General features: G+C 39.4%; 3 protein-coding genes across 7 annotated transcripts; 2 read left to right on the forward strand and 1 right to left on the reverse strand.

The window, feature by feature from the left end:
- The first annotated feature begins 277 nt into the window (after positions 1-277).
- LOC101175155 (alpha-1,3-mannosyl-glycoprotein 4-beta-N-acetylglucosaminyltransferase C) lies at positions 278-13,023 on the forward strand. 3 transcript variants are annotated; one of them, XM_011476791.3, is made up of 5 exons: positions 278-654; positions 6,893-6,980; positions 7,059-7,209; positions 10,814-11,068; positions 11,736-13,023. In XM_011476791.3, exons 1-5 carry the CDS (start codon positions 467-469, stop codon positions 12,635-12,637), a joined length of 1,584 nt encoding a protein of 527 aa, XP_011475093.1. In that variant the 5' UTR covers positions 278-466; the 3' UTR covers positions 12,638-13,023. The 3 variants fall into 3 exon arrangements, with proteins under 3 accessions (XP_011475093.1, XP_004070350.1, XP_011475094.1); XM_004070302.4 differs by having other exon boundaries at positions 531-770; XM_011476792.4 differs by lacking the exon at positions 278-654 and adding an exon at positions 6,489-6,691.
- Positions 13,024-13,525: 502 nt separating this feature from the next.
- On the reverse strand, positions 13,526-16,157 carry cfap126 (cilia and flagella associated protein 126). 2 transcript variants are annotated; one of them, XM_004070301.5, is made up of 6 exons: positions 15,997-16,157; positions 15,791-15,865; positions 15,638-15,700; positions 15,495-15,566; positions 15,206-15,403; positions 13,526-14,270 (listed from the first exon to the last, which is right to left on the reverse strand). In XM_004070301.5, exons 1-6 carry the CDS (start codon positions 16,030-16,032, stop codon positions 14,001-14,003), a joined length of 714 nt encoding a protein of 237 aa, XP_004070349.2. In that variant the 5' UTR covers positions 16,033-16,157; the 3' UTR covers positions 13,526-14,000. The 2 variants fall into 2 exon arrangements, with proteins under 2 accessions (XP_004070349.2, XP_020560109.1); XM_020704450.3 differs by having other exon boundaries at positions 16,027-16,047.
- Positions 16,158-16,538: 381 nt separating this feature from the next.
- Positions 16,539-27,389, forward strand: ccnq (cyclin Q). Of its 2 annotated transcripts, none has more exons than XM_011476788.4 (6): positions 16,539-16,707; positions 16,823-16,990; positions 18,237-18,420; positions 21,419-21,551; positions 22,024-22,242; positions 25,226-27,389. In XM_011476788.4, the coding sequence occupies exons 2-6, from the start codon at positions 16,843-16,845 to the stop codon at positions 25,313-25,315; spliced, it is 774 nt and encodes a 257-aa protein (XP_011475090.1). In that variant the 5' UTR covers positions 16,539-16,707; positions 16,823-16,842; the 3' UTR covers positions 25,316-27,389. The 2 variants fall into 2 exon arrangements, with proteins under 2 accessions (XP_011475090.1, XP_011475091.1); XM_011476789.4 differs by having other exon boundaries at positions 16,560-16,707; positions 16,838-16,990.
- The last annotated feature ends 341 nt before the right edge of the window (positions 27,390-27,730 follow it).

Raw genomic sequence — 27,730 nt, forward strand, 5'->3', positions numbered from 1 at the left:
TCTATTTGCAAGTGGATGCATCAGAATGGAGCAGAGTTTGTAGCACTGACATAATTACCATAGGCTTTTTCTAACTGCATTTTTTCGTCTGTGCCTGATTCACAACAATTTGAGTACAGAAAAAACTCAGATATGCAATATGTCCTCCACCATCATCAGAAAAAATTTATTATCTAAAAACTCCATTGGTAAAAAAAATAAAAAATAAACCAAACAACGTCGAGGTTAAAAAGGGACAAACATTTTGCTGACTTTTTTTAACTCGAGAAAAAAATCATGATTTCAAATGAAACCATTATAACAAACAAAAAAAAAGTATTGCTCCAAAAGTAACACTTAAGTATATCTCGAAATAAATAACCCAAGAATTGGGTTTAAGAAATATCCAAAATGACATGTGTGCGACTGCGAGAACATGTTAAAGACACAATTTTCCTTTGAGTGAATTTTTAAACATTTAGCTGTCATGGCGTGGAGGAAATGTCACTCATTCTACAGAATCGTCCATTTGCTGAGCTGCACCGCCCCACACAGCACGCCGGGGCCTCCAATCAAATGTTCCTTGACGCTCTACTTGACGTCGCAGCTGCGCCGGCTGCTGAGCCTGGCGTTGCGCGCATGTTTGCAGGCAGGAGGAGCACCGGATTCCCGCCGGTAGGACAGAGACTGTCAGTTTCTCCGTGACTTTCAAAGCCGCAAACCGGCTGGGTCACTCGGGGTTTAACTGCCGCTTTGAGCCGTCCGAGAAAACGGGAGGTCCGCCTGAAACGGTGCGTAAAAATGACGGGTTTTTGTTCAGTTCCTTCCTCGTTAGTTCTTGACCACTTTGGATAACTTGAGTATTTGTGTTTATTTAATCCTATCATTGGAAGTGTGTTTGAGCCTTCATAGCTGCTGTCAGGTCTGAGCAGATCCCCGTCATTCTTCTTGTCAGGCAGGAAAGACCTTTGACTTTGACCAAACTTGAGGAGGACGCGCCTGTTACGCCGCTCCACACGGAGTGTATGAGCTATTATTAGTGAGAGCCGCGATGGCTTGTTGTTACCACAAACCAAACACAGTTTAAACGTTAAATCTGTCCTTTCAGGACCGGTTTTAAAATTGTGTGTCTCTGGACTGGTTCAAACATAAAGCGCCTGCCTCAGTTTCTGTGTTTACACACTTTTGTTTGGATGAAACGCAGCCTCAGAGGCGCGTAAGAGACTTTTCCTCCTATGGTTGAATGGCAACTATTTTCTATGGTGATAACTCAAACTCATCTGGGTAAAACTCATGACCTTTGTGCTTTTTGTAGAACTGTCTTTACAGGACAGTAATACACGCATTCCTGTTGAGTTTTTATTTTATTTTTGTCAGCCACTTTTCCCTTGTATTTCCTGTTTATTTCTTTGTTTTTATCTCGGCACTGGTGTTGGAGCATTAGTTTCTTGATAATCCAGTTTGTTTTCATGTTACTGCCTAACCAATACCTCTTTCACCAAAACAAATCTGTGTAAGGACATATAATCATAATTTATTTTTAACTTTGATGAACTTGCTTCCTCCCAGAAGATGATTTGTTGCTGACTAAGCCATGGATGTACCTAAACACACACAAATAATCTGTAGATCCAAACTGGATAAACCCAGTTCAGAAAGAGAGTCCTGGAACATTTGACAAAGTCATGCTGCCTCTTCAAAGGAATCTCAGCCAAAAGAAGTAACTTCTGGGCAGGTTGTAACAGTTCATTCATAAATATTGGAGTCATGTCGAAAGAGAAATCAGAAAACAGGTGAAGCAGGAAATGTGTAACAAACGCGACTGGTTTGTTTAGTTGAAACAGAGTTTGTGACAACTCACTAATCTGCTGAAGCGCAGCTTTGGGTTTTTTGTTTTGGGAAACAAAGTTGGCAAACATTAAGCCTCATGGAAGACCCTCTCCAATGAAAATTGTGTTTTTGGTGTTTTTAACATGTTCTTGTAGCATTTTCTCACGATGGAGGACATATATTAGGCAAAGCAAGATAAAAAAAAATAGCTTTTCTGAGCATGTCTTTGTTCAACTCTACGGGAATCAGAAAAAAAAAATACAGTTTGAAAAAGCTTGCAGTTGTTACATAAAATCTACAATCAGCTCCCTGCTCCATTCTGATGCCTTGATTTTTCATCTCCCATGCTGGCATCTGGCTCAAAACTGTACGATTGAATGGCTCCAATATTGCTCGCCATTTTTATTGCACCGCTAATGTTAGGTTGGGGCTGTGAGGTAGAGGGAGAGAGTGTAAACAAAAGGATGACGGGAAATGAAAGAAGGCTCACTGCACGGTCCCAGCAACAAATGAAGGTGAATTTCTAATGAGGTTCTGCAGAAACTATGTCCTGGAAAGCAACACAGGTTAAAAACTGCATAATCATAAAAAAAACCCCACTGGGAACGATTTGAAAACAGATCAAAAGATGATTTAACAAAATCTTTTAAAATAATGGTTGACTTAGACATTGTTATTGGATTCTGCCATATACATTTTTAGTGAAAAGGTATGAGATACTTTTATTTAAAAAAGCAAATGAAAACATACAAATAGATGCATCAGAATGGAGCGGAGCAGGGAGCTAGTGGGCCAGCGTATTTTTCAAACTGCATTCATTTTCAAACTGCATTTCTTTTGTCCGTTGCTGAACCACAACAGTTTGAATAAAGAAAAACTCAGAAATGCAATTTTAATCTTAAGTTTTTTCATAGATTTCCTCCATCAGGAAAATGCCACAGAACATGTTTAACATCTTTAAGTCAAGTGGAACATGAGTAATTCGTTGTGATCAATGAATTAAAGTTGGACCTCTAAGCTGTGTTTATTTTATTTTAATTTGAAGGTTATCTTGTTTTGTATCTTAAACTCGAGCCTCAGCCAACTGCCCAAACATTACAGATTTTACATCCGTGGCTGCTGAAATTGCACAGTGATTTATGAGTGAAACATTTTCTGCCAAACAACATTACAGTGACACTTCCACCATGGTATAAAACAAATAACTTATGGTTCAGCTTGGGACCCAGGTGCCAACCCACAAATGCCAGATTAATGCCCCTTTAAGTAAGTGACCAGAGCCAGATCAACATTTTCTGAAGTTACATTTTGGTTTCTGGAGTTTAGTCTTGATTTCTAAAATGTAATATTGTTTTTTTATTTGTTGTTTTTGGGTTGAGTGATTTGATGATATGATTTGCACTTCACTTAACCATACTGAGAGGCTGTTTTCCCCTCTGTGCTTAGATTTCTTATCTGTGAACAGGGGAGAAGTTGTCCCGATTGTCTCGAACAGAGACGGTGTTTCAGTCTTTTGGTTTGCACAAACACCTCATCTCCACAGCGACCTGCCTCAGCCATCACTTGTGTGGCTCGTTTGTTTCTCCTGTTTGCTCAGTTTCAGAGAGGTCGATATGGAAAAACCCATGGCAAAGAAAAGGCCTAAAAAAGTCTGATGGTACCACTTTTGATGTCCAACCACAGCTTTGGACAGACTTTAACGTCACAAGATGAGACAAAGGATGTGAGGTTAAAACTGGATCTTTTATAAAGAGTAAATCCTACTGAAATGACAACATTTCAGAAATTCCTGTGTCCAGATTAAAATAAAATGTCCAGATATTGTAATCCCACTGGTATGAGTTTGAGTTATTTACATTTAGGCTTAAACATCAGGTTCAAAAACATCTACTGCATGCTTAATGTTTGTTATGTGGACAAAGGAAGTCAGCATCAGTCCCTATGAAAAACTAAAAAGGTCTGATTCCTGATCTCTGGACTACAAGCTTTATTTTCATATTATTTAAATGTTGTGGTTAATGACAAACACCAACATGTCAGACCCAGCAGTGAATGCAAAGCACTGTGTTTTGTTATTTCATGAAACCTTTTGTTTCATTTTACGTTGAAACTCAGCCACTGACATTTGTCCGATCATGAAAACACTCCACAGATGTTCAATGACGAATTTCACTTAACATGTTTAAAAGCTATAGCGCCCCCACGTCACAGTGAGAAGGCCCTGGTTCAAATCCCGGCTGGGTCCAATTCCGTGTGGATGTTCTCCCTGTGCCTGTGTGAGTTTTCTCTGGGCATGCTGGCTTCCTCCCACAGTCCAAAAGCCTCCTTCATTGGTGTCTCTGAAATCCCCCTAGGTGTGCATTTGTGTGTTTGTGGCCATGCAAATGACTGGCGACCAGTTCAGGCCATTTCCCACCTTCGCCAAACGGTTGGCTTGAGCAACCTGGTGAGCCTGACGGGGATTGAGCGGGATCTGAAGATGAATGGATGTATGTTTAAGAGCTAAACGAAGATTCTGGGCCTTGTTGGAGCTGTGTTCTGTTGAGCTGATCCTTGTGTTTCCTCAGTCCTGGTTTTAGGGGGTGAAGCTGTTTTGCTCGTAGACCAATGAAGCTTAGTGACGTTCTTTACATCAGTTGTTTATTCCAAAAAGTGGAACTTAGTTGTGTTTGGTCCTCTTTAGATGCTCTTTCTGCTTTCAAAAAACTCGTTGAACATTTTGGATCTGTCCACAGTTTGTATTTAGCATGAAACTGCCACTTTTCTTTTCATTCTTCATCTTCTTAAAGTTGTGGATGATGATGGAGGCTTCTAAATATGTTATATCCCTGAAACAGCTGACCGTCGTGATGCAAATGAATCCCTGCTGACTGTTCCTGGAAACTCACTTGTCTTGTTTTAGATCTGCTCCTGGTTTTTTAAGGCTCTTTGATTCACCATTAGGCTCAGCTGAAATCAAATAAAACTGGTTATTAAGTCGAGCTTTTCCAGTAGAAATGGAGGGTCTTTTCAGTTTAAGGAGGACACAATAATTACCCAACACAGGACATGGAAGCTGTAAGATAACAGATTTCTCCATATAAACATGCACATTAAACTCACAGGAACAAAAAAGTAACTTTTGCTCAGATGAAAAACCCATTTCAGTTTTCACAGATATGGGAAAAAGTTCAAAACCCTGTTGATTCTTTCTGTCATTCATCTGTTTTTCTGGTGTTTCCTCATCATCACATACATGATCTTCATGGTCACACATTTTCTAAAAAGTAATTAAAATATTCATTTAAAATTCAAAAGCATATTTGATCTATAAATAATGGCTAAAAATGATGTTTTTTTTAATTGAGATTCCTTTTAGCTATAATTCTTGTGCCTAAAACACTTTTTATTTTCATAAAAGATCAAATTGTATTGTTTTGTGGAAGAACTCATAAAGGATTTATCAGTTGTTCTAAACTAAACATGTACTGGCCTAAAGTGAACTAAACCTAACAACTATTTTTTTGTTTTGTTCATCTTTTGCTGTCTATCCTAAACTCTAACTTTCAAAACATTTCCTAGTTTTCAGCGCTTTTCGGTGTTAAATTATGGTTTCAAATCAGGAACAAAAAACCAGATTCTAAATTGGAAGAAAAACTCAAAAGTACGCATTGTGAATTTACTGGTAAAGGAAAAAAACACATACTGTAAATATTAAATAAATAGATTTTAAACTTAGGGAAAAAATGAAATTTTAGGGAAAAACATTTAATTTTAAGCTTGTATAAAAAAAACGATAAACCTAAAATTGTTTTCAAATTAGAAAATGTTCTTATTTATAACGCCTACAGTCTTGTATTTTTAAAAAAAATTTTTTCCTTTCCCTTCCTCTTCACTTTCAACCCTTAATTTACAGTTTCGATTCAGAATTGTCATTTTTGGAGTTTATCCAATTTTATGTGTGGGCGGAGCTATGAGCCCATTCAGGACGTATTTGACATCGGGTGACGAGTTTCCGCTCTAAAACAGTCTCTTGTTTGCAGCCTGTCATCCCTCCTTTTTTGTAAATTCAAGTTTCATATATACACTTGTATTTTTCAAATTTTCCATATTTCCTTGAAGTTTACAATGTCTATTTTTGAGTCTAAAACCGATGTCAAATTTTCTCTTTTTTTTGTTCTAATTTGCAATCTGGTTCTTCATTCACTTTAAGTTGATCCTGATTTGACAGGCTTTAAATCTTTGTGATGAAAAGATTGATTCGTTTATTGATTTGGGTAATTTAAAGCAATTATCTTGCAATAAAATTAAGGAAAAAGATGATAAAATTACATTTATAAATTATATTTAAGTTATTGATTTATAAATTGATTGAAAATAAATAAAAGAAAACGATGCAATAATTCTGGACATCATTATTGCTCCTAATCATAACTAGACATACCTGCATTTTCACGTTGACATACAGCACAAATACATAACTGTCACGCTCAATAAAGAGAATGTTTGTCAAACTGAGTTTGATTAATTATTTGAAAAGTAGTAGGAAGAAGTGAATTTACATAATCCCACCTCTAAAAAAGACCTTTGAGGACCAGGGAACAAACCCACATCTCTGCTTGAAGGGCGTCTCTTTTTGTTTATGGTTTTTATGTTAAACATTAAGAGACTTGAGTCTTTTTCTTTGTGTTTTCCAAGACAGAAACGGCAACCTGGATGTTACAGAAAGCTTGGGTTACTGTGTTTCTGAACATGAGCACACAGATTCTGGATTAGAAGAGAATGTCTGTTGAACACCTAACCTTGGGCAAACATGATTTAGCAAAAGCCAAAGCCGTTCAGCCACACGTCAAGCTTAAGGCTGGGATCATCTTGTGACATTTTTGGGAACTAACTGCATCAGGTCGTTTTTCCGCATGTTTTCTCAGTTATTGCCTCCACTCTTGCGCTCGTTTTGGAGGATTTCCTTTGTTTGTCCGCAGTTAGTTAGTTCTATTTGAGCTGCTGAAACATTCATCAACTCTTTGCTAAATTATTAACAGCTGACTGAGTTGCAGGTCTGCACCGCAGAGCCGTGTCATGTATCTGTGTGTCTCTCTGACAGGAAGATGAGGTGGCATTCAAGAAAGAAGAATGTGTTTCTGGCCATGCTGTTTGTCCTCGTCGGCCTGTACTTTATTAATCTCATCACTGTGAGTCTGGAAGCTGCTGCTTCTTCTGTCCTGCTCTTTGGTTAGAGTCTGAGCTCACTGCTCGTTTTGTTTTTCCAGGACTTGAAGAAATCACTTGAGGTGACTCCTAAAGATCTGAACTGGAAGGCACAGAGGCTGGTTAGCGGGGATTCCTGGGTCGAACACAGGGATTACCTGTCTCTCAACGTGAGCTATCAGCTGCTGGCTGGAGCGCCTGCGACCAAACAGAGTAAGGGGCATGTTTGTTCAGTTTATGAGTTCTTTTGTGTCAATTTCCTGTTTGCTATTGCAGCACAACCTTTTGTGTTTCTTCATCCTGGATAACTGTGAGTTTCACCAGTTCAAGGCTGGTGTTTTTCTATGACTTAAAAAGAGTTTTTTTCTCAAGTCAAACTCAAGTTAGAAAAGTACAGATTAAAAAAAACTTACATTAATCGAAATGTCTTTCAAAAAAGCCACATTTTTATAATCTGTAATAGAAAAATAAATACAGAGATTGTAGTTATTTGTATGACTGAACTAGGGTTGGGCGATGTCCCTTAAATTGGCCGTTGACGATGTTTGCTGTCAACCATCGGGATGGACGATGACATCGTCGGGGGGGGGGGTATTTTTACATTTTTCGTTCTTATATAACTGCTATTCGTTTTTATTTGCTTTTTTCATTGTATTTCCCAACTAATGACTAATCCGCGATGATCCAGTATAAACTGAGGGAAGTGACTTTAACAAAAAAAGTAACAAACAAAATAGAAAAGAAGTGGTCCGCTCCCGCACTTCACTAGTGAAGTGGACCGGCGGAGCGCGGACTTACAGCTTTGTGTTTGGGGGGAAGGGGGGGGTGCTTTGTTACATGAGCGCTATGTGTGGGAGATTTAAGACTGCGATCCGTCCCGCAGCTCTAGGGGTACAAGCAACCGAACTCAGAACCGGGTCTAAAGTGTGTGTCTGAGCACAGCTCGGATCGTCAGCACACACAGCGGTTTGAGCTTCAAAGCAGAAATGTCGCTCAGTCCTTAGAAAACATTCAAACAATCACGCGGATTTGTGTTTCCAGTCGTGTCCCGACTAAATAAAGGCTGATGTTATTCTTACATGTTTACGTGCAGCCAGCAAGCAGCACCACCCAAAGCTAATGTTGTTAGCCCGTGTTAGCATACTGCTAATCCTGGCTTTGTTCAGAAAAAGCACGGACCACACGGATTAAAATTCAAATGATGAGCGAACAGGTGTTTCATAATAACCGTAACGTTATTAAAAACACGTTTAGAAGATCATCTCGTATTTTACCGAACTGACATGTCAATGTAAATAGCCGCTTGGCGCTGTTTAACATTGTTTTGTATTGAATTGTTACATTCAATAAAGTTTGAAAAAAAAAGCCGCTCGGCGGAATTTATATTCTTCCGGTTTTCAAACCCTACTGCGCATGTGCAAATGATTTATTCCGACGGAAAGTGTGACCTTCGTGAACGTTTTTATATTCTGAAAACATTTTTCTGGGCCCATGTACACGGTTGGATTCTAATCCGACCATTGATCCCATCAAGATATTTGGTACATGTAACCTCGGCTTATGGTGTCGACGCGCAACGTGGGGGGTGGGGGTGGGGTGGGGGGGGGGCGTGGCATCACGATGGTGGTCTCTCCATCGGGACTTCAGTCACCCATCACGATGGAAGATGATATCGTCCATCGGCACAACCCTAGACTGAACAAAGATAAAACCTTTTGAAACTGAGACATCCTTTTGAGTTGATTTTTCTTTTTTGTTAGTTTTTTTTTTTTTTTTTTTTTTACAATTTCCAAAAACAGTTCTGTTATTTGCTTGGGTTCATAACAGGCTGCCACAGGTTCTGTCTCCTGGAGAAACCTTAAGTTTCTGGAGTCCTATTTGATTGAACGAAAGGCTGTGTAGACGTGGTGTAACAAGCAACTAACAGGACCAGAATTCATCTAAAAATGCAGACTGTGTGTTAAAGTTCAGGTAATAAATGTGTAAAAAAGATCCTGAGTCAGAGAACATGTCTAACAGCGGGTGTGATGCCGAAACCCTCTAGGCATTTTACATGTTTCATGTCTCTGAGGTCTTTGGTTCACATTTGGAACTCTGATGGTTGAAATAACTAAAAAACAAACCGTCAATCGGGGGGTGGGGGTGTTCCAATAATTTTTCACACATCATTGCATTTTCTTTAGTGATGTGTCGCTTTAGTACATGCTGTTTACAGTCCTCTCTGCTGTATAGTTGAGCTTCATTGACAGTTTTACGGGTCGTCTTTACTGAGGTCCCCCTCATAAACGGGGACAGAAATGAGTCAAAGAACAGGCAATAAGATCTAGTTTAACAGGAATGCAGCTTTCAGGTAAACCATTTCCTGTGAAACTTGGTTTATTGACGGCAGTGTTTGACACACAGAGAGGCAGAACCGCAAGCTTTCTCTTAAAGATAAATCAAGCTCTCCACGCCCACCTCCTCTGTCCGAGAATCGGCTAAGCCCTTAGAAGACACTATTTCAAAAATGTATCATCAACCTTTGGCCAGAACCCAGCGCCGGTAAAGCTTTGTAAAATCATAAGTTGACTCAGTTTCTATTTTTGGTGGTTTCTTGTGCTTTTAAGCAATAGACTAAATGAAGCAGACGTGTCGTCTCATCTGTGTTTTTTCTTTAATACTCTACAGTTTTATAGAAATGTAAAAATTGAAAACAAAAATGATTGAAATCACAGAAAAAGGGTCTCTCTATGAATAACCGAATGTTTGAGCAATACAATCTTGACTTGCAAAACTAATCAATAAAAGTTAAATATTTTGGGTTTGCCACCTGGCTCTCTGGCTTTAAAGAAAAACAGGATCTGATAAATAGTTGACTTGTAATAAAATCCTTTTTAAAACCTTCACGTTAAGGTGTTCACGTCACGCCCAGGTATTAAAACTCAACAATATATCAATCAAACTTTAATTAAAAAGCACTTTTCAAATAAAAGCATAACACAAAGTGCTTTACATTAAGACAAAACAAAATAAAATTTAGCTGACCGACGGAGAATTTCTTCAGAATTATTACGGAAGAATTTTAATGATCCGAAGCACAAACAAAATTTAATCTACCTAACCTAGACTAACCTAAAACATTTTCCTACCTCTACATTTTTTATTTCGCTTGCAAATGTACCGGTAAGGAATATTCTCCAGTGTCAATTCTAGGGAAAAGCCAAGCTCACACACAAATGGTGAAAGTGGTGTCCTTTAAACATTTTGTTTTGTTTCTTCACAGAAAAAGTTTCGATTTTGACTTTGTTTTTTTTTATTTTAACTTGGCAACAAATGTATTCTATGTATAGGTCAAATTGGCTTTGTGGTGTAGTGTAGACCTCTGAGCTAAATAAATAGTTTGAATCAGAAAAAATACTATGAAGCAGGATTTTTCACATTTTTTTTGACCCTCAAATCAACTCAAGAGAAATCTGTTTCATAAATGATTTTTCTGACAATAACAATAGATAAATGAAGAGAATTCCTATCTGTTTTGTAATAAAAAAATCTCTAAGAAAATCTTCCTGATAAACTGGACTAACCTGACAGTTTTTGGCTTCAGTGAGATTTTAGATGTGACATGCTAAAGGTCAGTCACTGGCCTTCTCCCTTCATTATAGAGATGTGGGATTGGGGCTGTTGTTGTCACTTTGTCCGTTGCTTTCCTGTCTTCCTAAACCATTTATTTAGTTTAAATGGTGGCATTCATCAAGACGTTTTTCTGAGGTGTCGGCTCTCTGCATGTGCTGTTTTTCAGAAACCTTTGGTCATTTAGTCCCTTTTCTCTCATTTTCAGAGTTTCTTGCTATTGGAATATCGTCTGTTAAAAGGGAAAAAGGCAGCTACCTCATCCCCACACTGCAGTCCATCTTCTCCCAGTCGTCCCATGAAGAGCGCTCGTCTCTGGTGGTCGTGGTGCTCCTCGCAGATTTTGACGACAGCTGGAGAATGTCCACTGTCGGGGAAATGAGAACAGCATTTCCCTCTGAACTGGAGCAAGGCCACCTTGTGGTCATCCATGTTTCTGAGGAGTGGTACCCTCCTCTCACAGGTGAGAAACTAGTCCAATCATCTCTGCTAGATGCATCCACCCTTTATATCTTGATATAATATTATACTGTTAGTTTTTTACACTATGTTGTTGTTGGCTTTGTGACAACAAATCATCCACACTTTAGATTAGGAGGCTGCAAAACACTCAATTAACTATTAAGAAAGAAACAGTTGATATGTTTATGGATTGTTTACAAGGGATTTATAATTAAGCCTTGTGAAGATGAACACATTGGTCATGTTTTAGATTGAGGGGCTACAAAGCAATTGCTTATTAGATGTCATGTGTTTGTAGATGCATGACATGCTACTAAATGTCTTTATTAGCAGCATACCAACACTAATTGGGTATTAGAAAGACATTTACAAATACTAATTAATACAATAAAAATGTCCTAAAAGGTTTTACAAACACATTACTAATACTTGTTAATATCCTGTAAATGTCCTACGAATACTTAAATACCAATCACTAATGCTTGTTAATGTTTTATACAGGCTTATAAACACATTACTAATCTAATTAATATGTTATACCTGTCCTATAAAGGCAGATAAACACATTTCCGATGCTTGTTAATAATGTCTTATATCTAGATTATTAGGAATCCTCTGATAAAGCATTGCCTGAGTGTTCTATTCATGTCTCTCTTATTGTGCTGAAGGTCTAAAGAGGAATTTCAACGACGCTCCAGACCGAGTGACTTTCCGCTCCAAGCAGAACATCGATTACTCCTTCCTCATCCACTACAGTGCAGGTTTTGGGCAGTACTACCTGCAGCTGGAAGATGACATCACCTCTGCAAAAAACTTTCTCACAAGCATTAAGAAGCACATCGAGGAGCAAAACCAGAAGTCCAGTTCGTGGGCGATGTTGGAGTTCTCGGCTCTTGGATACATCGGGAAGCTGTACAAATCCACTGACACCCCTCTGCTGGCTCGCTTCCTCTTTCTGTTTTACCAGGAAATGCCCTGCGACTGGTTGATGACCCATTTTAGAGAAGTAATGACCCAGAGGGAGACGATACTGTTCAAACCTTCACTGTTCCAGCACATGGGAACTTTTTCCTCCTTCCGGGGAACATTCAACAAGCTGAAGGACAAAGACTTTGAGGGATCCTCCTACTCTAACCCTGAAGCTGAAGTTTACACTGACCTGTCTGCCTACAAAAATCACTTACCCCAAAATGCCTGGGAACCTGGGGAACAATTCTTCTGGGGCCGCTCCCCTGAGATAGGGAACTACCTGACTGCAGTGTTTGTCAACCCTGCAGTGGTGACGGGGGTGTTCGTAGAAACAGGATCGGGGGGTAAGGACCTCTTGGACTCGGGTCAGGTGGAACTAGGCTCTGATGTGGTCACCACAGAGAAAGTGAAAACCTGTAAAAGCTTCCGCTCCTTAGGAGTTTTTAGGAACGGGAGGTTTGAGATGCTGGAAGTGGACAAGAAGGTTAGCTCCGCCTCTTCCTGTCTGAGGATATTAATCACAGCTGGTCAGAAAGACTGGATCATCATTCAGAAAATCAGGATCACAACAGCACAGAGTACTTCATCGCCCAAATCATAGGTTGATAAAAGAAAGACATTTTTGACCTGACAGACCCTCAGTAAGAGCTGTAAAGTTTTTGTGCCTCGGTGTGGACGTCAAGCTGATGTTAGGAAAACATTCACTGCTAACCGGAGGTTGGATTTGTCTGCCTCCCATTAAGCCTTAGTCGCATGCACCCGTTCTGGGCTTGACCACTATGTTTGCTGAGAGTTTTTAGGTTGTTCGGGTTTTCACCACGTTTATTTTCTTTTGCTCTGCTACTTTGCTTCAAAATGCTAATTTGTTTCTTCAATCATCTCCAACAAACTTGAAAATGATCACTACCTCAGAGATGTGTTTTGAAACTTTGTGGAAAAGCTGCTTTCACAGGGGTTTGTTAATAAAGAGCGTTCATTTGCATTGAAGGTTGGATATTATGTGTTTCTTGGTGTTTTAATTTGATTTGGGTTGCACTTGGTCTTCTTTGAATAGAAAATATTCTATATTTTTATTAGCACTTAAAAAAAACCTAATAAAGCATTTTTACTTTGATTCTTATGAACCCATTTGTGCTGTAATCCACATTCTGACACCTTAACCCCTGCAAAAGCAACTAAGGGTTGAGTATTTTCTCTAGTTGATTGCTGGTAATCAAACTGACAACCTTTAACTAACTAATGTAGATGCTCACATCATAAAGAAAAGCTGTTAACCACACTAGACATGAGTGTGTGAAGTTGGTATGGATGAACAAAATGGGAACTGCGCTGATGCCCACCCCTCACCTTCAAGGACAACCTCACTGCTGAACAGACGTTCCCAGATTGGGATGGATTATCCACTAATCCCATAGTTTTTGTTTGTTGAATTTCCGGACAACAACCGATGCCAGATACACCAACCGAAACCAGATACACGTAGACCGTTGCAGCTGTTTACGTTTATTAGTTTGATGGCAGCACAATGGATTCAGGATTTGGATCAGGAGTTGTTTTCTAATATATTGGAAAGCAAATCTCTGATTTCTATCATAAGAACTCTAAATTGCAATGATAAAAAGCCAAGAATGGTCCTTTAAAAAAAAAAGTATGCTGTTCTGATTAAAATATTCATGCAAATCTATTTCCCTTTTAGAAACATGACTTCCTGCTGCAAAAAAATGCTGCAGAATCTTTCCTTAAACTCAATAAAGTGTCATGTTATGCAGTCCCAGAAAAAAACAGGGAACTTTTGTGAACTGATCACATGACGGACAAGTTCTAGACAAAACCCACACAAAAGATGAACAGGCCACTTCCTGACTGTCGTTTCTCATGTGGAAACAAGGAACTTTGACAAACGTTTTACTTTAAAAATGTTGGTTTTTAAAATGATTCTCTTTTTTCCTCATTATAACTAAGTTTCATCTCTGTGAGGCTGTCTTGAGGATGTTGGAGCTGCTCCCTAACATGTTGACCTGGGGTGTCCCCTTGCTGCCATCCCCAGCTAATCCCTGTGCCCCTTCAATGTGGTTGCTCGGCGATGTGTTCATCCCTGCTGCACAATTGGGATGCTGGGCAGCTGCACGTGCTGCTGAGTCAGAGCTCTGGGTTGGCGAGCGGTTCGGAGCCGATGGTTGGGCTTCAGTATTCCCGGATGTTGTAGCTCCATCTTGCTGTTCTTGAACTGATATCTGAAAGGAGTGGAAGGAAATTTAATTAATCTGATCTGAACAGATTTGAGGATAAGTGCAGGTTTACATTAGAAACATTGTACCATTTTTTGGCATAAATCCAAAAACCTGTGTCGTTTTTCTAGGACACAGTTTCTGCAGAGTGACAGGAGTTCATTAACATTATAGCTTCTGAGTTGTGGGCAAGACTGTTGGCAGGGAGCAACCCCTTCCCCCCTTCCCTTCCAAATTGCTGAGAGGGAGCTTGTGGCCCGCCCAGTGTATTTTTAAGTCCCAAAAATGCTCTTTTTCCAACTGCATTTTTTCATCTGCTCCTGATTCACATAGATCTGATTAAAGAAATGCAATTTTGAGCTTAATTTAATATACATATGTCTACAATCATCAGAAGAAATGCAACAAAAACGTATTCTTCTTTTGATAAAACTCTGCCTTTCTTCACTGACTCCCCTTTAACACTCAACATCATTTTGACACATTTATTTATGACTTTATGGTATCACGATGCATCATAGTGGCTGCAGTTCTTTAGATTTTAAAGACCTAATTATGAAAGACAAAGTTAAAAAATTAACTTAAACTATGGCAAAAATTCAAAATCTTTTGATAGTTATGGAACACTTTAAAGTTTGGTCTTAAATTTGCAATAAAGAGTAAAACTGCATTCCTTTGTGATGGTTATCACAAGCACATGACTGCTGACACTAAAACATGGAATGACCAGCTACTGCATTTAGCAAGAAATTCCTGTTCCAGGCAGTTTAGGCAGGTTTGATTTGATAAAATCCTGATTTAAATTTTTTGTTTTTACCTTAAATGTTCTATGTTTTAGACTGTCATTTGTTTGAAAGTTTGATTCATTAGGTGTATAAATGCAAATAAAAAAAATAGGATGGGGGAAAATACTTTAATTAGTGGGTGAATGTGGGTCTGACCTGCTTCCCGTCATCCCGCGATCTGTCTGTGATTCTGCTGTGTTGGACTGACTGACACTTGCTGGTCTCACGCCAGATTCCCCACGACTTAAGCCTGCTGAGGCCCTCCTCAGAGCGGGCTGTGGGGTTGATGTGGGGGGCCGGAATATGAGCTGGTAAATCCCACGTCCCCTTAAACGTTGGCCAAGCACGACTCCTCTGCAAAACGGCAGTGAAAGGAAGAAAAAAAGATTATCCAGATTGACAGAGAAGGTCCTGTTCAGGAAAAGAGAGGGTATAATGTTCTCACCTTCACTCCTGGAAGCAGGTGTCCTCTGTCATCTGCTATGAAGGAAGTGTGACCCACCCGCGCAGAGGGCCTCTGCAGACACACAGCCGCTGTGAAGCTGACAGTTTCTGACTGACAGTTGGAGCAAAAACACCTACGAGTACCTCTTTGAAGGGCTTGGTTTCTCCCCAGTTCTGGAGTCTGTGAGAGATAAATGCGCTGGCATACTGATGGGGAAAAGTACAGCTGCGTCAATAAAAACAGCATTCATGTGCATTGGCTTCATATTTTTCATAAAATGTGGACATTTACGCTACCTGGTTTGCTGAGTAACTCGACGACATTTCTGCATCGACGGCCTTTAAACGTCGGTGTTCGTGTTGATCCGTTGCCTGGCAGCACAGCAATTTTTAAAATAAGGAAGAGATCAACAAGGAAAAAAAATTAAATGACCGTTTGACATAATTGAAATGATTGAATAATTGCTGTATTTTTGTTGTAATTTTCAAAAAGTAATACATACAATCAAATTATATCTCAAAAACTTAAATACCCTCATAATTTTGTAAAAAGAAATTTTACATCACAGGTATTATAAAAAACGGGAATTCCCAGTAACGCGCAGGAACATATTTTGATTTTTATATTAACATTTTCAAAAAAAAAAAAAAAAAAAAAAAAAAAAACGATTGAAAAAAAGGGCTAAGGGCAAATTAGCCCTTTTAACTTCCGGTCACCGACGGTGATGTGTTTGACTGATTTTTAACTCGATTTCTAACACAACTTTGCTTTTGTGTTGTAGTCAAAATAATAATAATGAATATCAAAACATCTTTTCGTTTTAATACAACTTTTTACTTATTCATATCTAGCAAATAATGATAAATTATTATGATCACTTAATCTTAATTTGGGTTAGTTTCACTCATACTTTTTTTGCTGAATTCTATCTACCAGGTATATATTTAAAGTTAGAAACTATTAATTTTTCAGCGTCATAAAAATAATTAAATAAAAATTAAAAACGGAAATACATTTTAAAGTTTTATTTTGAAATTCTTGACCGGAAAAAGATTTGTTTTTCTTCCTGTTACAAAGGTGTCTGAAATAACCGCGTCTAAAAGGTGACTGCAAACGTGTTTCGGAAAAATCTGAATATATTGAGGTGGGGTTTTGGGGGGTTTCTTCAAAATTTACGCTGAACTGATGGCTACGTAGCTTCTCTCCACCCACGGTGAGACTTACTTAGTTACAATCACACCTGAGTCCATTGATTGTGTTCTTCTTTTTATTTTATCAAACCTACGTTTATCTGTTTATTTTTTTGTATTTTCCTATTACCTATACAGTTTTATGTAATCCAGTCAACATGGAGGGCCCTTCTCGTCGGTTATCAGCCTCCCGAGACGGAGCTTCCAAGCTGTTGGAGAGGAGGGGGTCAGAAGGGGATGCAGACACCGAAACCAGCCGGGACACGAGGACGCACTTTCGCGTGTGTCGCTTCATCATGGAAATAGGTAGAGATAACACAAATACTTAAAGTTATAAAATAAATTTTTTAAAATGAGCAAAACGTGATACTTTATCATTTTTACTCTTATTTGAATAAAACTTTATTGATACAGATCAAACTTCATTTGACCTTTATTTATCACAATGGTCCAAGACAATTACAAGAAAAGAACCAGCCAGGGGGTTATTATTACACAACGACATTGAAATTGACGCACATATCTAGTGTTTTAATTGCTTTCTTATTGTCAGAATGTTTTATTGTGTTCATGCATTGTTTGACCTTATTGAAAAAGAGTATTATTGAGGGGTATGATTTTTGAATTTGGATTTATGAACGTTCCATTTGCATAAAAATACCATGAGATTTATTGTGTATAGTTTTATGAGATGGTCAATGGGTGAGACCAAACAATTTTGAATCTTTGACCCAAGTTCTGTGCAGAAACCAGCCTTTGGCTGTAAAAACACGTACAAGCTCCTCAACACAACTCCAGGTCACTTCAAGGAAAGGCAAACTAGCACAAATGATGTTAGAATAGGCAAACATTGTGCATACATTGAATCTTACACTGCCACAGATTTACTTCAAGAAGAAAATAGACCACTGCTGCTTTTCTGACTGTCAATACAAGAACCAAATAGGATGTTTTGGTTTTGGAAAAGTCCTAAACCTCAAGTCATAAGAATGAGTCTTTACTTCCTGCAAGGGCAAGTCACATGTGACTTCTGTTCTGATCAAAAATGTCATGTTATGGTCTCTCACACTTACATTGAATTTTATTTATTTATATGTTTTGCCTCCAACCTACAAGCTTGAGGAACTGAGAGGTTTTGATGTGGGAAACATGTTGATCTAAATATCTAACATTTACATTTTTGCTCCAAACATAAAACAGTTCTGCGTGTGGTTTCCTGGCTCCTCCCCAGACCACGGACGTTCTTGAAGGAAATCAGAACACAGATTTATTCCATTTTAAATAGCATTCACTATAACTCTTATCTTGCTGAAAGCACAGTTTGATTTGTGCTGAAACACAGAATATTGCCACATTAGGCAGACGCAAAGCCGACTTTTAAAGATAAAAAAAAACGTGTACATTTCCATGCAGACTGTATGACTAAAGTACTCTGTTAAAGGTTTTGTAGTTGTTTTTAACTGGACTTTTGGTGCATCATCAATACACGTTTGTTCGGATTTCTTATGAACAATAGATACTAAAGCTTTATGTTTTCTTTCTGGACTCTCAGGAGTGAAGCTCGGGATGCACTCCATACCGGTGGCCACAGCTTGCGTTCTGTATCACCGCTTCTTTAAGCGCGTTTGCCTCAGAGAGTATGAACCCTACCTGGTGGCCATGAGCTGTGTTTACCTGGCGGGAAAGGTGGAGGAGCAGCACATAAGGACACGGGACATCGTCAACGTGAGCCACAGGTAAAACATTTAGACCTCATGATTACCAAAGATTATTTATCAGGTTCGTTCATGGACTGCTGCAGAGATAGGGGCAGTAGAATCGAGCCCATAAAGCAGTGTTTAAAGCATTTACTTTTCACTTGAAGAACTCACCTGGTTCTATTCAGGTGTATCCACACCAGGAAATCAGAACCAATCAGTAAGAGCTAAAGATGAACAAAAACATGTAAACATGAAATTTATTTTTCAAATCTTAAATCCAGATTTAAGGGGCTGTAGTGGGCCGTCTGTTCAGACGTGGACCTGACTCACTTGGAGAGTCTCCGGTTCAATTCGCTGCACAAATAGGATTAAAGTCTCTTTGGGACAGATGAACAAAAATTTGGCTCCATCCTTCTTAGATGTCTGTGGTGCCCTTGAGCCTCATCCAAACTGCAGCGATGCTCATTGATTGGCCATAATAATAATAATAATAATAATAATAAACTTTATTTATATAGCACTTTTCAAAATCAAGATTACAAAGTGCTGTACAAAAATATGTGAGGAAATTAATATTAAAAACAGTTTCCAGTATGGAGAAATAAAACCCAGCACACACATGAAATGGCGATAGTGGTTAGAATCAAGGTTGTTCTGGAGTTGAACCTGTTGGCTCACAGGTGTAAATGTGGCCTTGTGGTAGAATGTCCACCCTGGAACGACGTGAGTTCAAATCCACAGCCTAGTCATAACAAAGACTCTCAGCATTAAGGGGGTTGGATTGGGGGGTAAACCATCGAATGGTTCGTGAGCGGCTGTGTCTGCATATCACCGCTCCGCCAGAGGAAGGGTCAAAGGCGAGGAACAAATGTCACACAGCTAGGGACTTTATTTTGAAAAACAAGAGAGCCCTCTCAATGAATTTTACATGGTAAATATAAAGGTTTTACATTTTTCTCGAAGAGTCCACAGGGATATTCTTTGAGCTTCATAGTAGTTTCTAGAAGTGTTGGTCTGCTAAACCTTCTTAAGTCTTTCCTAATCCCCAGATAATACAAATGAATTCTTGTTTGAGTCCAGCACAGGTTTCTGCCTCTTGTGCTCTCAGAGGTTTCTTCTTTCCTTTTATTTAGGCTCAGTCTGCCTCTGCTGAGCAGTTCATGTCCTCCCTGCTCTGTGATGAAACTGAAATCTCCTATAAAGTGGTAATCCGGAGCTGAACATCTGAGATTCTCAAAAATGAACCAAATGATTCGGAATGGAGCATGAAGCTCTGTTCCTTTTTCTGAAAGTCCTTTTAAACTTCATTCTTTGGTATTTGGGTCATTTTTCTGAGCTGCAGTGGATTTTGTGCAGCTTAACGAAGTACATTGTGCTGAAGGAGAAGCTGTAAACGTGTGAGAGAAGCTCTGCAAAGTCCGAACTTTTACAGAGTTCGAGCAGAAATTCTGAGCCGGACAAAAGAAACTGGAGCCAAAAAAGTGAAGCAGGGCAGATGTTATTGTTGATGAAAAATGAGGTAACCAATGATAAGCCATCACCTGAAGGATTTCACTCAGTTCTTCACAGATTAGATGTAATATATAGTTTAAAAAATATTTAAATGTATAATTTGAACTATGAGTAGAAGCCGCGAGTCGTGTTGCAGTGGGTACCTGGTTGCAGACAACGACATGGAACCCTGACACCATTAGCCGGAAAAGGAAATTCTACAGGATTTCACAATCGTAGCACCTTTTATTAAAAACTTTTTCATGAGAATTAACGGTTCAGTGTGCAACATGATCTGAAAACGGGCCAAAAACGGTAATCGTTTTATTCCTTTCAAGAAGGATATTAACTGTTAAGATTTGTAAAACTGTTACGCCGGAGCTTTAGATTCCTTCACAACCATAACGTTTCAATACAATCAACGGGAATCAGCGTTTTCTTTATCAGCTGATTCACGTTGATCGCTTGAGGAGAAACGGTCAGACCAAAGCAGGCTTTGACTTTGTTTAAGTTTTAATGCTTAAAGCTGGAAAAAAATCCCCTTAACCGTTAGTGTCGCCACTTCAATTGTTCTTTTTTTGACCAAAAAAACACACTGTACATCATATACATCTGCTAAATTATGTAAACTCAGCTCATATAGTACAAGTGATTGAACCGACATAAAGAGAGACAGCAGTACCGTCTGACTGCATAGGTATTGCGCAATCCAAGGTGAGGCTCAGCGGGCTGGTGCCTCATCGCACCTCACTTCTTAGTATCTGAACGGCAAATGCGGAAATGCAGCGATTTTTGAAAAGAAAAAACACCCAAAAATGGTACATTTAAATGGAAAACGACTGCAAAGCACAAATTACTGCTTAAATATAATAATTGAATTTATTTTTCTCTTTCCTTCCCATAATGACAGGTGAGGCACAGCCTCACCTGCCTCTCCTGACTGCACGTCACTGGCGAGATGTAAACTGGCTAATGATGTCAGGGCGCCATGTTGTTGTCTGTGACCAGGTCCTCTTGGTCACGTGGCAAATGAAAAAAAAATTGTGTCTCTTATTGTTAGTTTTATCTCCATAGCAACCATTTTCTGTTTGGGTGGCTTGGGGGTGAGGAACAGATTTATGAAGTTTTTTTGTTAGCCACTCCCACACAAATAATATGTTCATATCTTTTGTTGTATCGTTTCGTTCAACCTGATCCATGGATTCAAGTTTCCCAATATTTCAGTTGGAAAAGACGCAAGCGACCGGAGAACGCCACTTTTGGAGAGAAAACTTTCATTAGAAACTCCAGAGATAGAGATTTTTATTGGATGATCAAACACCTGCATGAACCTTCTCAGGTGAAGGGTGGGGTAACCTCTGAGGTGTTGGGCAGAGGGCTGACGGTGACTCTTGTGTTGAACGCAAACATTTGCTTGCATACAAAGTAAGAAACTAATGCTGTCATTTAAATTTCTTACAGTGGTTTAAACTTTCTTTTTTCCAAAATGCAGCACTTAGGTGTCTCCACTTTCACCTCCTCAAAGCCGTTCCTCCCTCCTCAGGTATTTCAACAAAGGCAGCGCTCCCCTCGAATGTGACAAGGAGTTCTGGGAGCTGCGGGACAGCGTGGTGCAGTGTGAGCTCCTCATCCTGCGTCAGCTCGGCTTCCATGTCTCCATCGAGCACCCCCACAAGGTGAGCGTGGGGTCCATGCTTTGTTTTCTAAGTGCTGTTTAAAGCTGTCTGTTTGACCTGCATTGACTCTGCAGTTCTGGGGTTTTCCTGTGTGCCGGTTTTAGAAACAGTGACCCCCCCCCCCCCCCCCCCCCCCCCCCATCAGATGAACAACGAGTGTCCAGAAAACAGTTGGAGATTGGATACAGTTGCTCAACTCAAGAACTCTTCGCTGACCCTCCCATCTCTGCAGTGAGAAGATTAAACCGGGTCGATAACTACTGACCCTGCATCCCTTTAGATTTCTTTGTTACCAGGGAAACCCACTTCTTGAATGAAAGGAGGGACTTGGGCAGATGGATCAAGTGTGGTACTGGGCTCCTGATTCTGTTTATTCATCCTGTCCCGTGTTCTCGGGAGTAACGGTGGCTCTGGGCATCTCTGTCACTTTGTTTGGAGGGGTTGAGCTTCCTCTTTGTCTCGCTCTCCGCAGTACCTCCTCCACTTCCTGCTGTCCGTGAAGTCGCTCGTCAACCGCCATGCCTGGTCTCGAACCCCTGTGGCAGAGACTTCTTGGGCGCTGCTGAGAGACTGTTACCATGGAAACATGAGCATTCGCCACACTCCGCAACACATTGCCATAGCGACCTTGTACCTGGCCCTGAACAGCTACGGAGTGGAGCTGCCCGTCGGCGAGAAGGAGTGGTGGCAGGTTTGTGTCCAAAGATGACCGGGCGTGTCTGAGGAAGGAGGAGGCGTGGCCTGCACGTGCTCAGAAGATTATTTGACAATAACTTAAACATGAGTCACGTGGCTGGTGTTCAGACATTACAGCATTACACAACTTCATATATGTAAGAAACTTTCCTCTGCAAATAAATGTTTGCTTCATTAAAGCAGCAACAAGCCAAGCTTTTAGGCACTGGACAGTTAAGTAAGGAATGGCGCCCAACAAGGCATCCAATATCTGAAATAAATGAACGAGAGACGGTTATTTTATGATAATGGACACCTCCAAGGGCATTAACCTGCTTTTACTATGGTCACTTACAAAAGAAATAGATATTTAATCAGTTATTGGCACTTTAATCTTGTTATTTTTTTAACTTTAACTCCTTTTTCACAAGAAGCTAACTATTTAATTTGGGGTATGACACTTTGGCACCGACCTGACTCTGCTGCAGCTGCTATATGAGGACTAACCAGCAGAGAAAAGTGGTTTGGATGCTAAATGCCATGTTAAGTGATCCAAAGCATCAGTTCAGAGGGAAAATTAACCCCTGACCGCTTGTTTTTATCCAGATGATGAAGAAAAGGTTTGTTTCTAAGAAAAACAGTCCACAAGTAGTTTCCTAGATCGTTTTGATTGAAAAAAATATACACCGTTAACTCTGATCATTAAATAAACATATATCCACTCTGTATCAAGCAATAAGGTAAACAAGGCAGAAAGACAGACAACAAAGTATTTAAAATTCATGGTGACATTGCTGTTGGGGGGTAAGATCTTACAGTTTCCATCAACATCTTCACGGATTGGATGTTTTTAGGGTTTGAACTTCCAGCATCTTCTTTCGAACATGACTGTAGTGTTTCATAGGATGAGAATAAGCACAAATGCCGCAACACTGGAGGAAAACAGGATTTTGTGTGCGTTTCTGCTGTGACAGACACGCAAACAGAACCTTGTTTCATATATTTACTGCAAGTTAATGAGAGATTTACCAGAAATAGTTTAAAAAAAAACAACCTGAAAATACGGAAGGCTGTCATTCCTCGATCGACCAAAACTCTTCATAACTTAGAAAAATGAAAAACTTTTTGCTTTTCTTGTGAAGCTAAATGCTCCAGTAAAAAAGTTTGCAATAGGTTTTGTGCTTTTCCCTGTAACCTGTCCCATCCATGGGGGTAGAACCTGCCGCCCTGAGTTACACCCCTGTGTCTTTATGCACCTTTAATGTTTGATGAGCTTTTAGTTTTTTGTGTACGACTAAAACTCTGAAGGACTGTTTGTGAAAAACAGGAAACATGAGAATCATCTGCGACTAGGCCTGCACAATAAATCGCAAATTTATCGTAATTGTGATATCAAGCTGGGCAATACTCAGATCGCCAAAGTCGGCAAAAATTTCAACAAATGGTTACCTTAAATGCGCTAAAACAATCTTATGGCAGCTTGAAGTATTTAACGAATCAAACAAATCCCTTTATCGGATGGAGCCCTTTTATGTCAGACGCTGGCCTCCTACGTAGACGAGGCTTAATTGGGGTGTAATTTAAGTTATGTTGACTCCTATTTAAATGAAACGGTTGCAGTAAAATGGAAATGATGTGATTAGTTGTTTTGCTATTTGTCCATGTGTTGCAAGTTATATCGAAATCACAATACTGATCACTAAAATCGCAAACAGCGAGTTTTCCTCGGATCCTGCAGCCCAGCTCTGCGACTTAAGTGTCACTACTGAATGGCTGTTTGCCGTCTGCACCAGTAGATGGAAGCTGTTTAACTGTCATTTCTAAAAGCTCCATTGAGAGAGACGAGGGGCGCTGAAGATTAGCACCAAAAAACTCTTGTGGATGAGGAAGCAGGGAAAGTGTCAGGTGGATGCTGACCACTCCACCTGACACTTTCCCTGCTTCCTCATCCACAAGAGTTTTTAGGTTTGAGTAAACAGGTTTTCACTCACTGCTGTGACACAGCATTTTTGTCAAATCAAAAAAACGTCGTAGCTCCAAGCGTCAGCACAGCGTCATCAGAGCTGATGTAAAAACTAACATCCACATGAAAACACATGGAAGCCCAGGTTCTTAAAACCTATATGTTGAATGTTTCATTCTTTTTTAAGGTTTCCAAAAGGGCCTGAGGGTAAATTGTAAAAAAAAAAAAGGCTTGAATTTTAACCAAATGAGAAGAATCTAAATGCTTGAAGTCAGTTTGGCCGAACAGATGATGAAATAACTTTTTGAATCCAATATTTCCAACCCACTCCAATCTATCTATTAACTTTTCATCTATTTTCTAAGCATCCCCAGTGGTATTTTAATTATAGTTATGCCATTTTTTGTCAAAAAAAAAAATTTCTGCAGTTTAGCATGAGATCACTAGAAATTAACTCCTAAGTTGTGGACGGTTGGCATCCCGCCCCCCCTTCCCATCAACCATAGCTAAGCGATGCCACAAAAACGTGTTAAAAAACAACAGCAGAGGTGACCCAAAGCAGAAACACCATTTTCATCAGAGTGGTTCTCTAACATGGGGTTTGTGACGACTAAGCAGACTTTTTATGGTCTTTTGAAAGATGACTGCTTCTTTGCACTATAAGAGATTCGAGATTGAGTGTCTTAGTAGAATGACATGTAATAAATACAGGATGGGGGGACCAGGCCTGAGAAACACTAGTTTAGGTCCTTAAATGTTTTCAGCATTAAGGAGACGATTTTCCCCAGTCACACAGTTTTACTTTTCTTTCTTTTTATTTATTTTTTTGTAAATGAGATTACTTTTGTCACACTTTGATTTTGCGAGCTGCCCAATTTAAATGATGGGAGAGAAGTCGGGATTTGTTCCGGTTTCGTGCTTCAGCCCTCCAGCCTGTGAAATCTGGGTCGCCTGAAATGACGTGCAGACCTTTGATGTCCTGTTTACTGACGCCAGCTGTGGAGCTGATGCCTGTGCTGTGTGTCTGTGCGTGTAGGTGCTGTGTGAAAATGTGACCAAGGCAGACATCCACGCCGTGATCTCAGACCTACTGAAGCTCTACGACATGGAGGCCAAGTGCGTGTAGGACGCACGCGCCTGCAGGAAATCCACGTAGAAGTGCTGCCCGTGTTTGTGAAGCACGAAGGTGCTGCTGTTGCTGCACACGTCCGGCTGTTGGGGTTCAGGTGTGTTTCAACATGTGCACACGTGTGTGAGAGACGCAAGAGTACTTTGCATCGCCCCACTTACCACGAGATGAAATCTTTTTTAAAGCCTGCAGTACCGCATTCTGCCACCATGGGGAGACATTCTCCACTTGTTTTTCCTAGAATGTTTTTTTTTCCCCCCTGTCCTAATGAGCTCCGGCTTTGTCTGCAGCAGCTCATTACCAGTGTCTGTCACTGCAGCAATGCCATTCACAGTCAAATACATTCTATATCAAACAAAGGATTATTAAAGTTCTAATTCTTCTGTCTGTTCTTGCAAATGGGAATAAAGAAGCTTCATTCTTTCAAACCAAAAACCCAGAACTGTTGTTAGGGAACACTGAGTCATGATCTGTTTGACAAATGCACGTCCAATCTAAGTTATTTTTAAATATGACCTTTTTGGAGATTTTGTTTTCTTTTTGGAGCCCAAAACTATAAATTTAAATATTAAAAATCTTAATAATAATAATAACACTAAGAAAAAAAAGTCAAAGAATTCTGAACGTGAAATTAAACCATTTTTGTTTCTGAAAATTGGACAAGAAACTTGCTGTATAAAAGCAATCCAGTTTCTGCAAGCAGTGCGACACAAGAAAATACCAATGTTTTAGCACATGGGGGGCCGCAAATCCTTAAAAAAAGTCTTTCATTCAAATATATTGACTTTAGGCCTTAAAAATCAATACATTGTCTTAAATTATGTTAAATTGTTGTCATATTTTTTTCTCTTAAACACAATGTGCCAGTTATAAAACATTATCAGGATGCGCTGTGTCATAAGGTCTTGAACTGGTCGTAAATCGTTTAACCTCAGCTAGTTAATTAGCTCATGCTCGTTGGTGCGGGTAATGTGAATGAGCAAATTTATGGAGAAAGGGCGTGAAAATGGGCATCACTCTTAGTGATTAAAAGTGGAGATCGCTATAAAGCCCAGTTTCCTGAATTACGTTTCAATGCACGTGTAAAACAAGAAACGGCAGACTCCAGCTATTTGATTTATTTTCTTTGTACGTAACAGTCTTAAATGACGGTAGATTTTTTGTTAAAGAAGGTCTTAAAAATCCTTACATTTATTTCTGTGTATCATTAGACACCCTGTAACATTTTGTAGCCAGACCTTAAAGGTCATTTATGCAGAGCTGCAAAATAGAACTTAAAAGCATCAGTAAATGATACAAAATGAAGCTTTGATGAGCCAAATAGTACAAAAAAGGAAACTTAAAGCTGATATAAAACTAAAAATGTTCAGATTCCTTAAAAACTGCTTCTGTTTTTGCATGAATAAAAGGTAAAGTCAACTGAGAAGATGTGTCTGCTTGGAAACCACAGAAAAAGAAAACAGCCTGAGTGAGCCTGGACGAGATGACGGGAGGAAATGGGGACGCGTCATTTGCTGTTTCCTAATAAATAGAGAGTTTCCATTTTCTTCAGTGTGTGTCATCTCCTAAAAGTTCTTGAATAAGAATACCATAAAAATTGGCTGTGACCCGACGCAGACGCTGCAGTTCACGTATCAAAGCCTGATGTATTTTCTTCATCTGCCTCAGAGCTGCACTGTTGTCCAGAAGCCATTAAATTCAAGTCAGCAAGGCTCACTGTTGCATATTTCTTCATTACAGTGAGCACACACACAGACCTGCTGCCAAAACACTCATTAGAGCACCAAATGAGTATCAATCCGCAGTGAAAATGGCCCCCAGCAGATGCATAATTTCCTCCTGCTGCAGTGATGTTTGTTAGAACCGGTGTCCGGCTGTCAGGAAGCCGCTGAGCTCTAACAAGATAAGCGTCCGTGTGCACGTTTGATTTCTCCTGGAGATGAATCTTCTGTGAAGGGCGGGTGCAGAGCTGCAGAACCCTCAGCGCTCCTCTCTGTCCTGTTTGCAAACATTTTTTGTTGAAATGGTAGGTTTAGAGTTCGTGTCAATAATAAATGAATCTTCAAGCCTGCTGCAGTTTTCTGTTTTTTCGTTTTTTTCATTTCCTTGAGTCATAAATACCTCCATTTTTTTCAAAAGTTAAAGTATGTGATTAGAAAGTAAATACGAAGATTCTTTTAAAGCTGCATAAATAAAAACATTCATTAATATACATTTAATTTTTTTTGCATGAAATGGATATTAAATAATCTGATTTTCAATTCTAATAGAAAATTTATTCACTTTTTACTTCTGCTTTGGGGAAAAATATAAAGCATCTTTTATGTAGAATATATCAAGATTCCTGAGGAGGTAAACCTTCAAATATCCTTCAGAAAACCATATTTTTTTAAAGTTATGATGTGGTTTTGA

Source organism: Oryzias latipes, chromosome 7 (assembly GCF_053564925.1).
Source record: "Oryzias latipes strain Hd-rR chromosome 7, Olatipes_Hd-rR_3.1".
In the NCBI taxonomy this organism is placed as follows: domain Eukaryota; kingdom Metazoa; phylum Chordata; class Actinopteri; order Beloniformes; family Adrianichthyidae; genus Oryzias; species Oryzias latipes.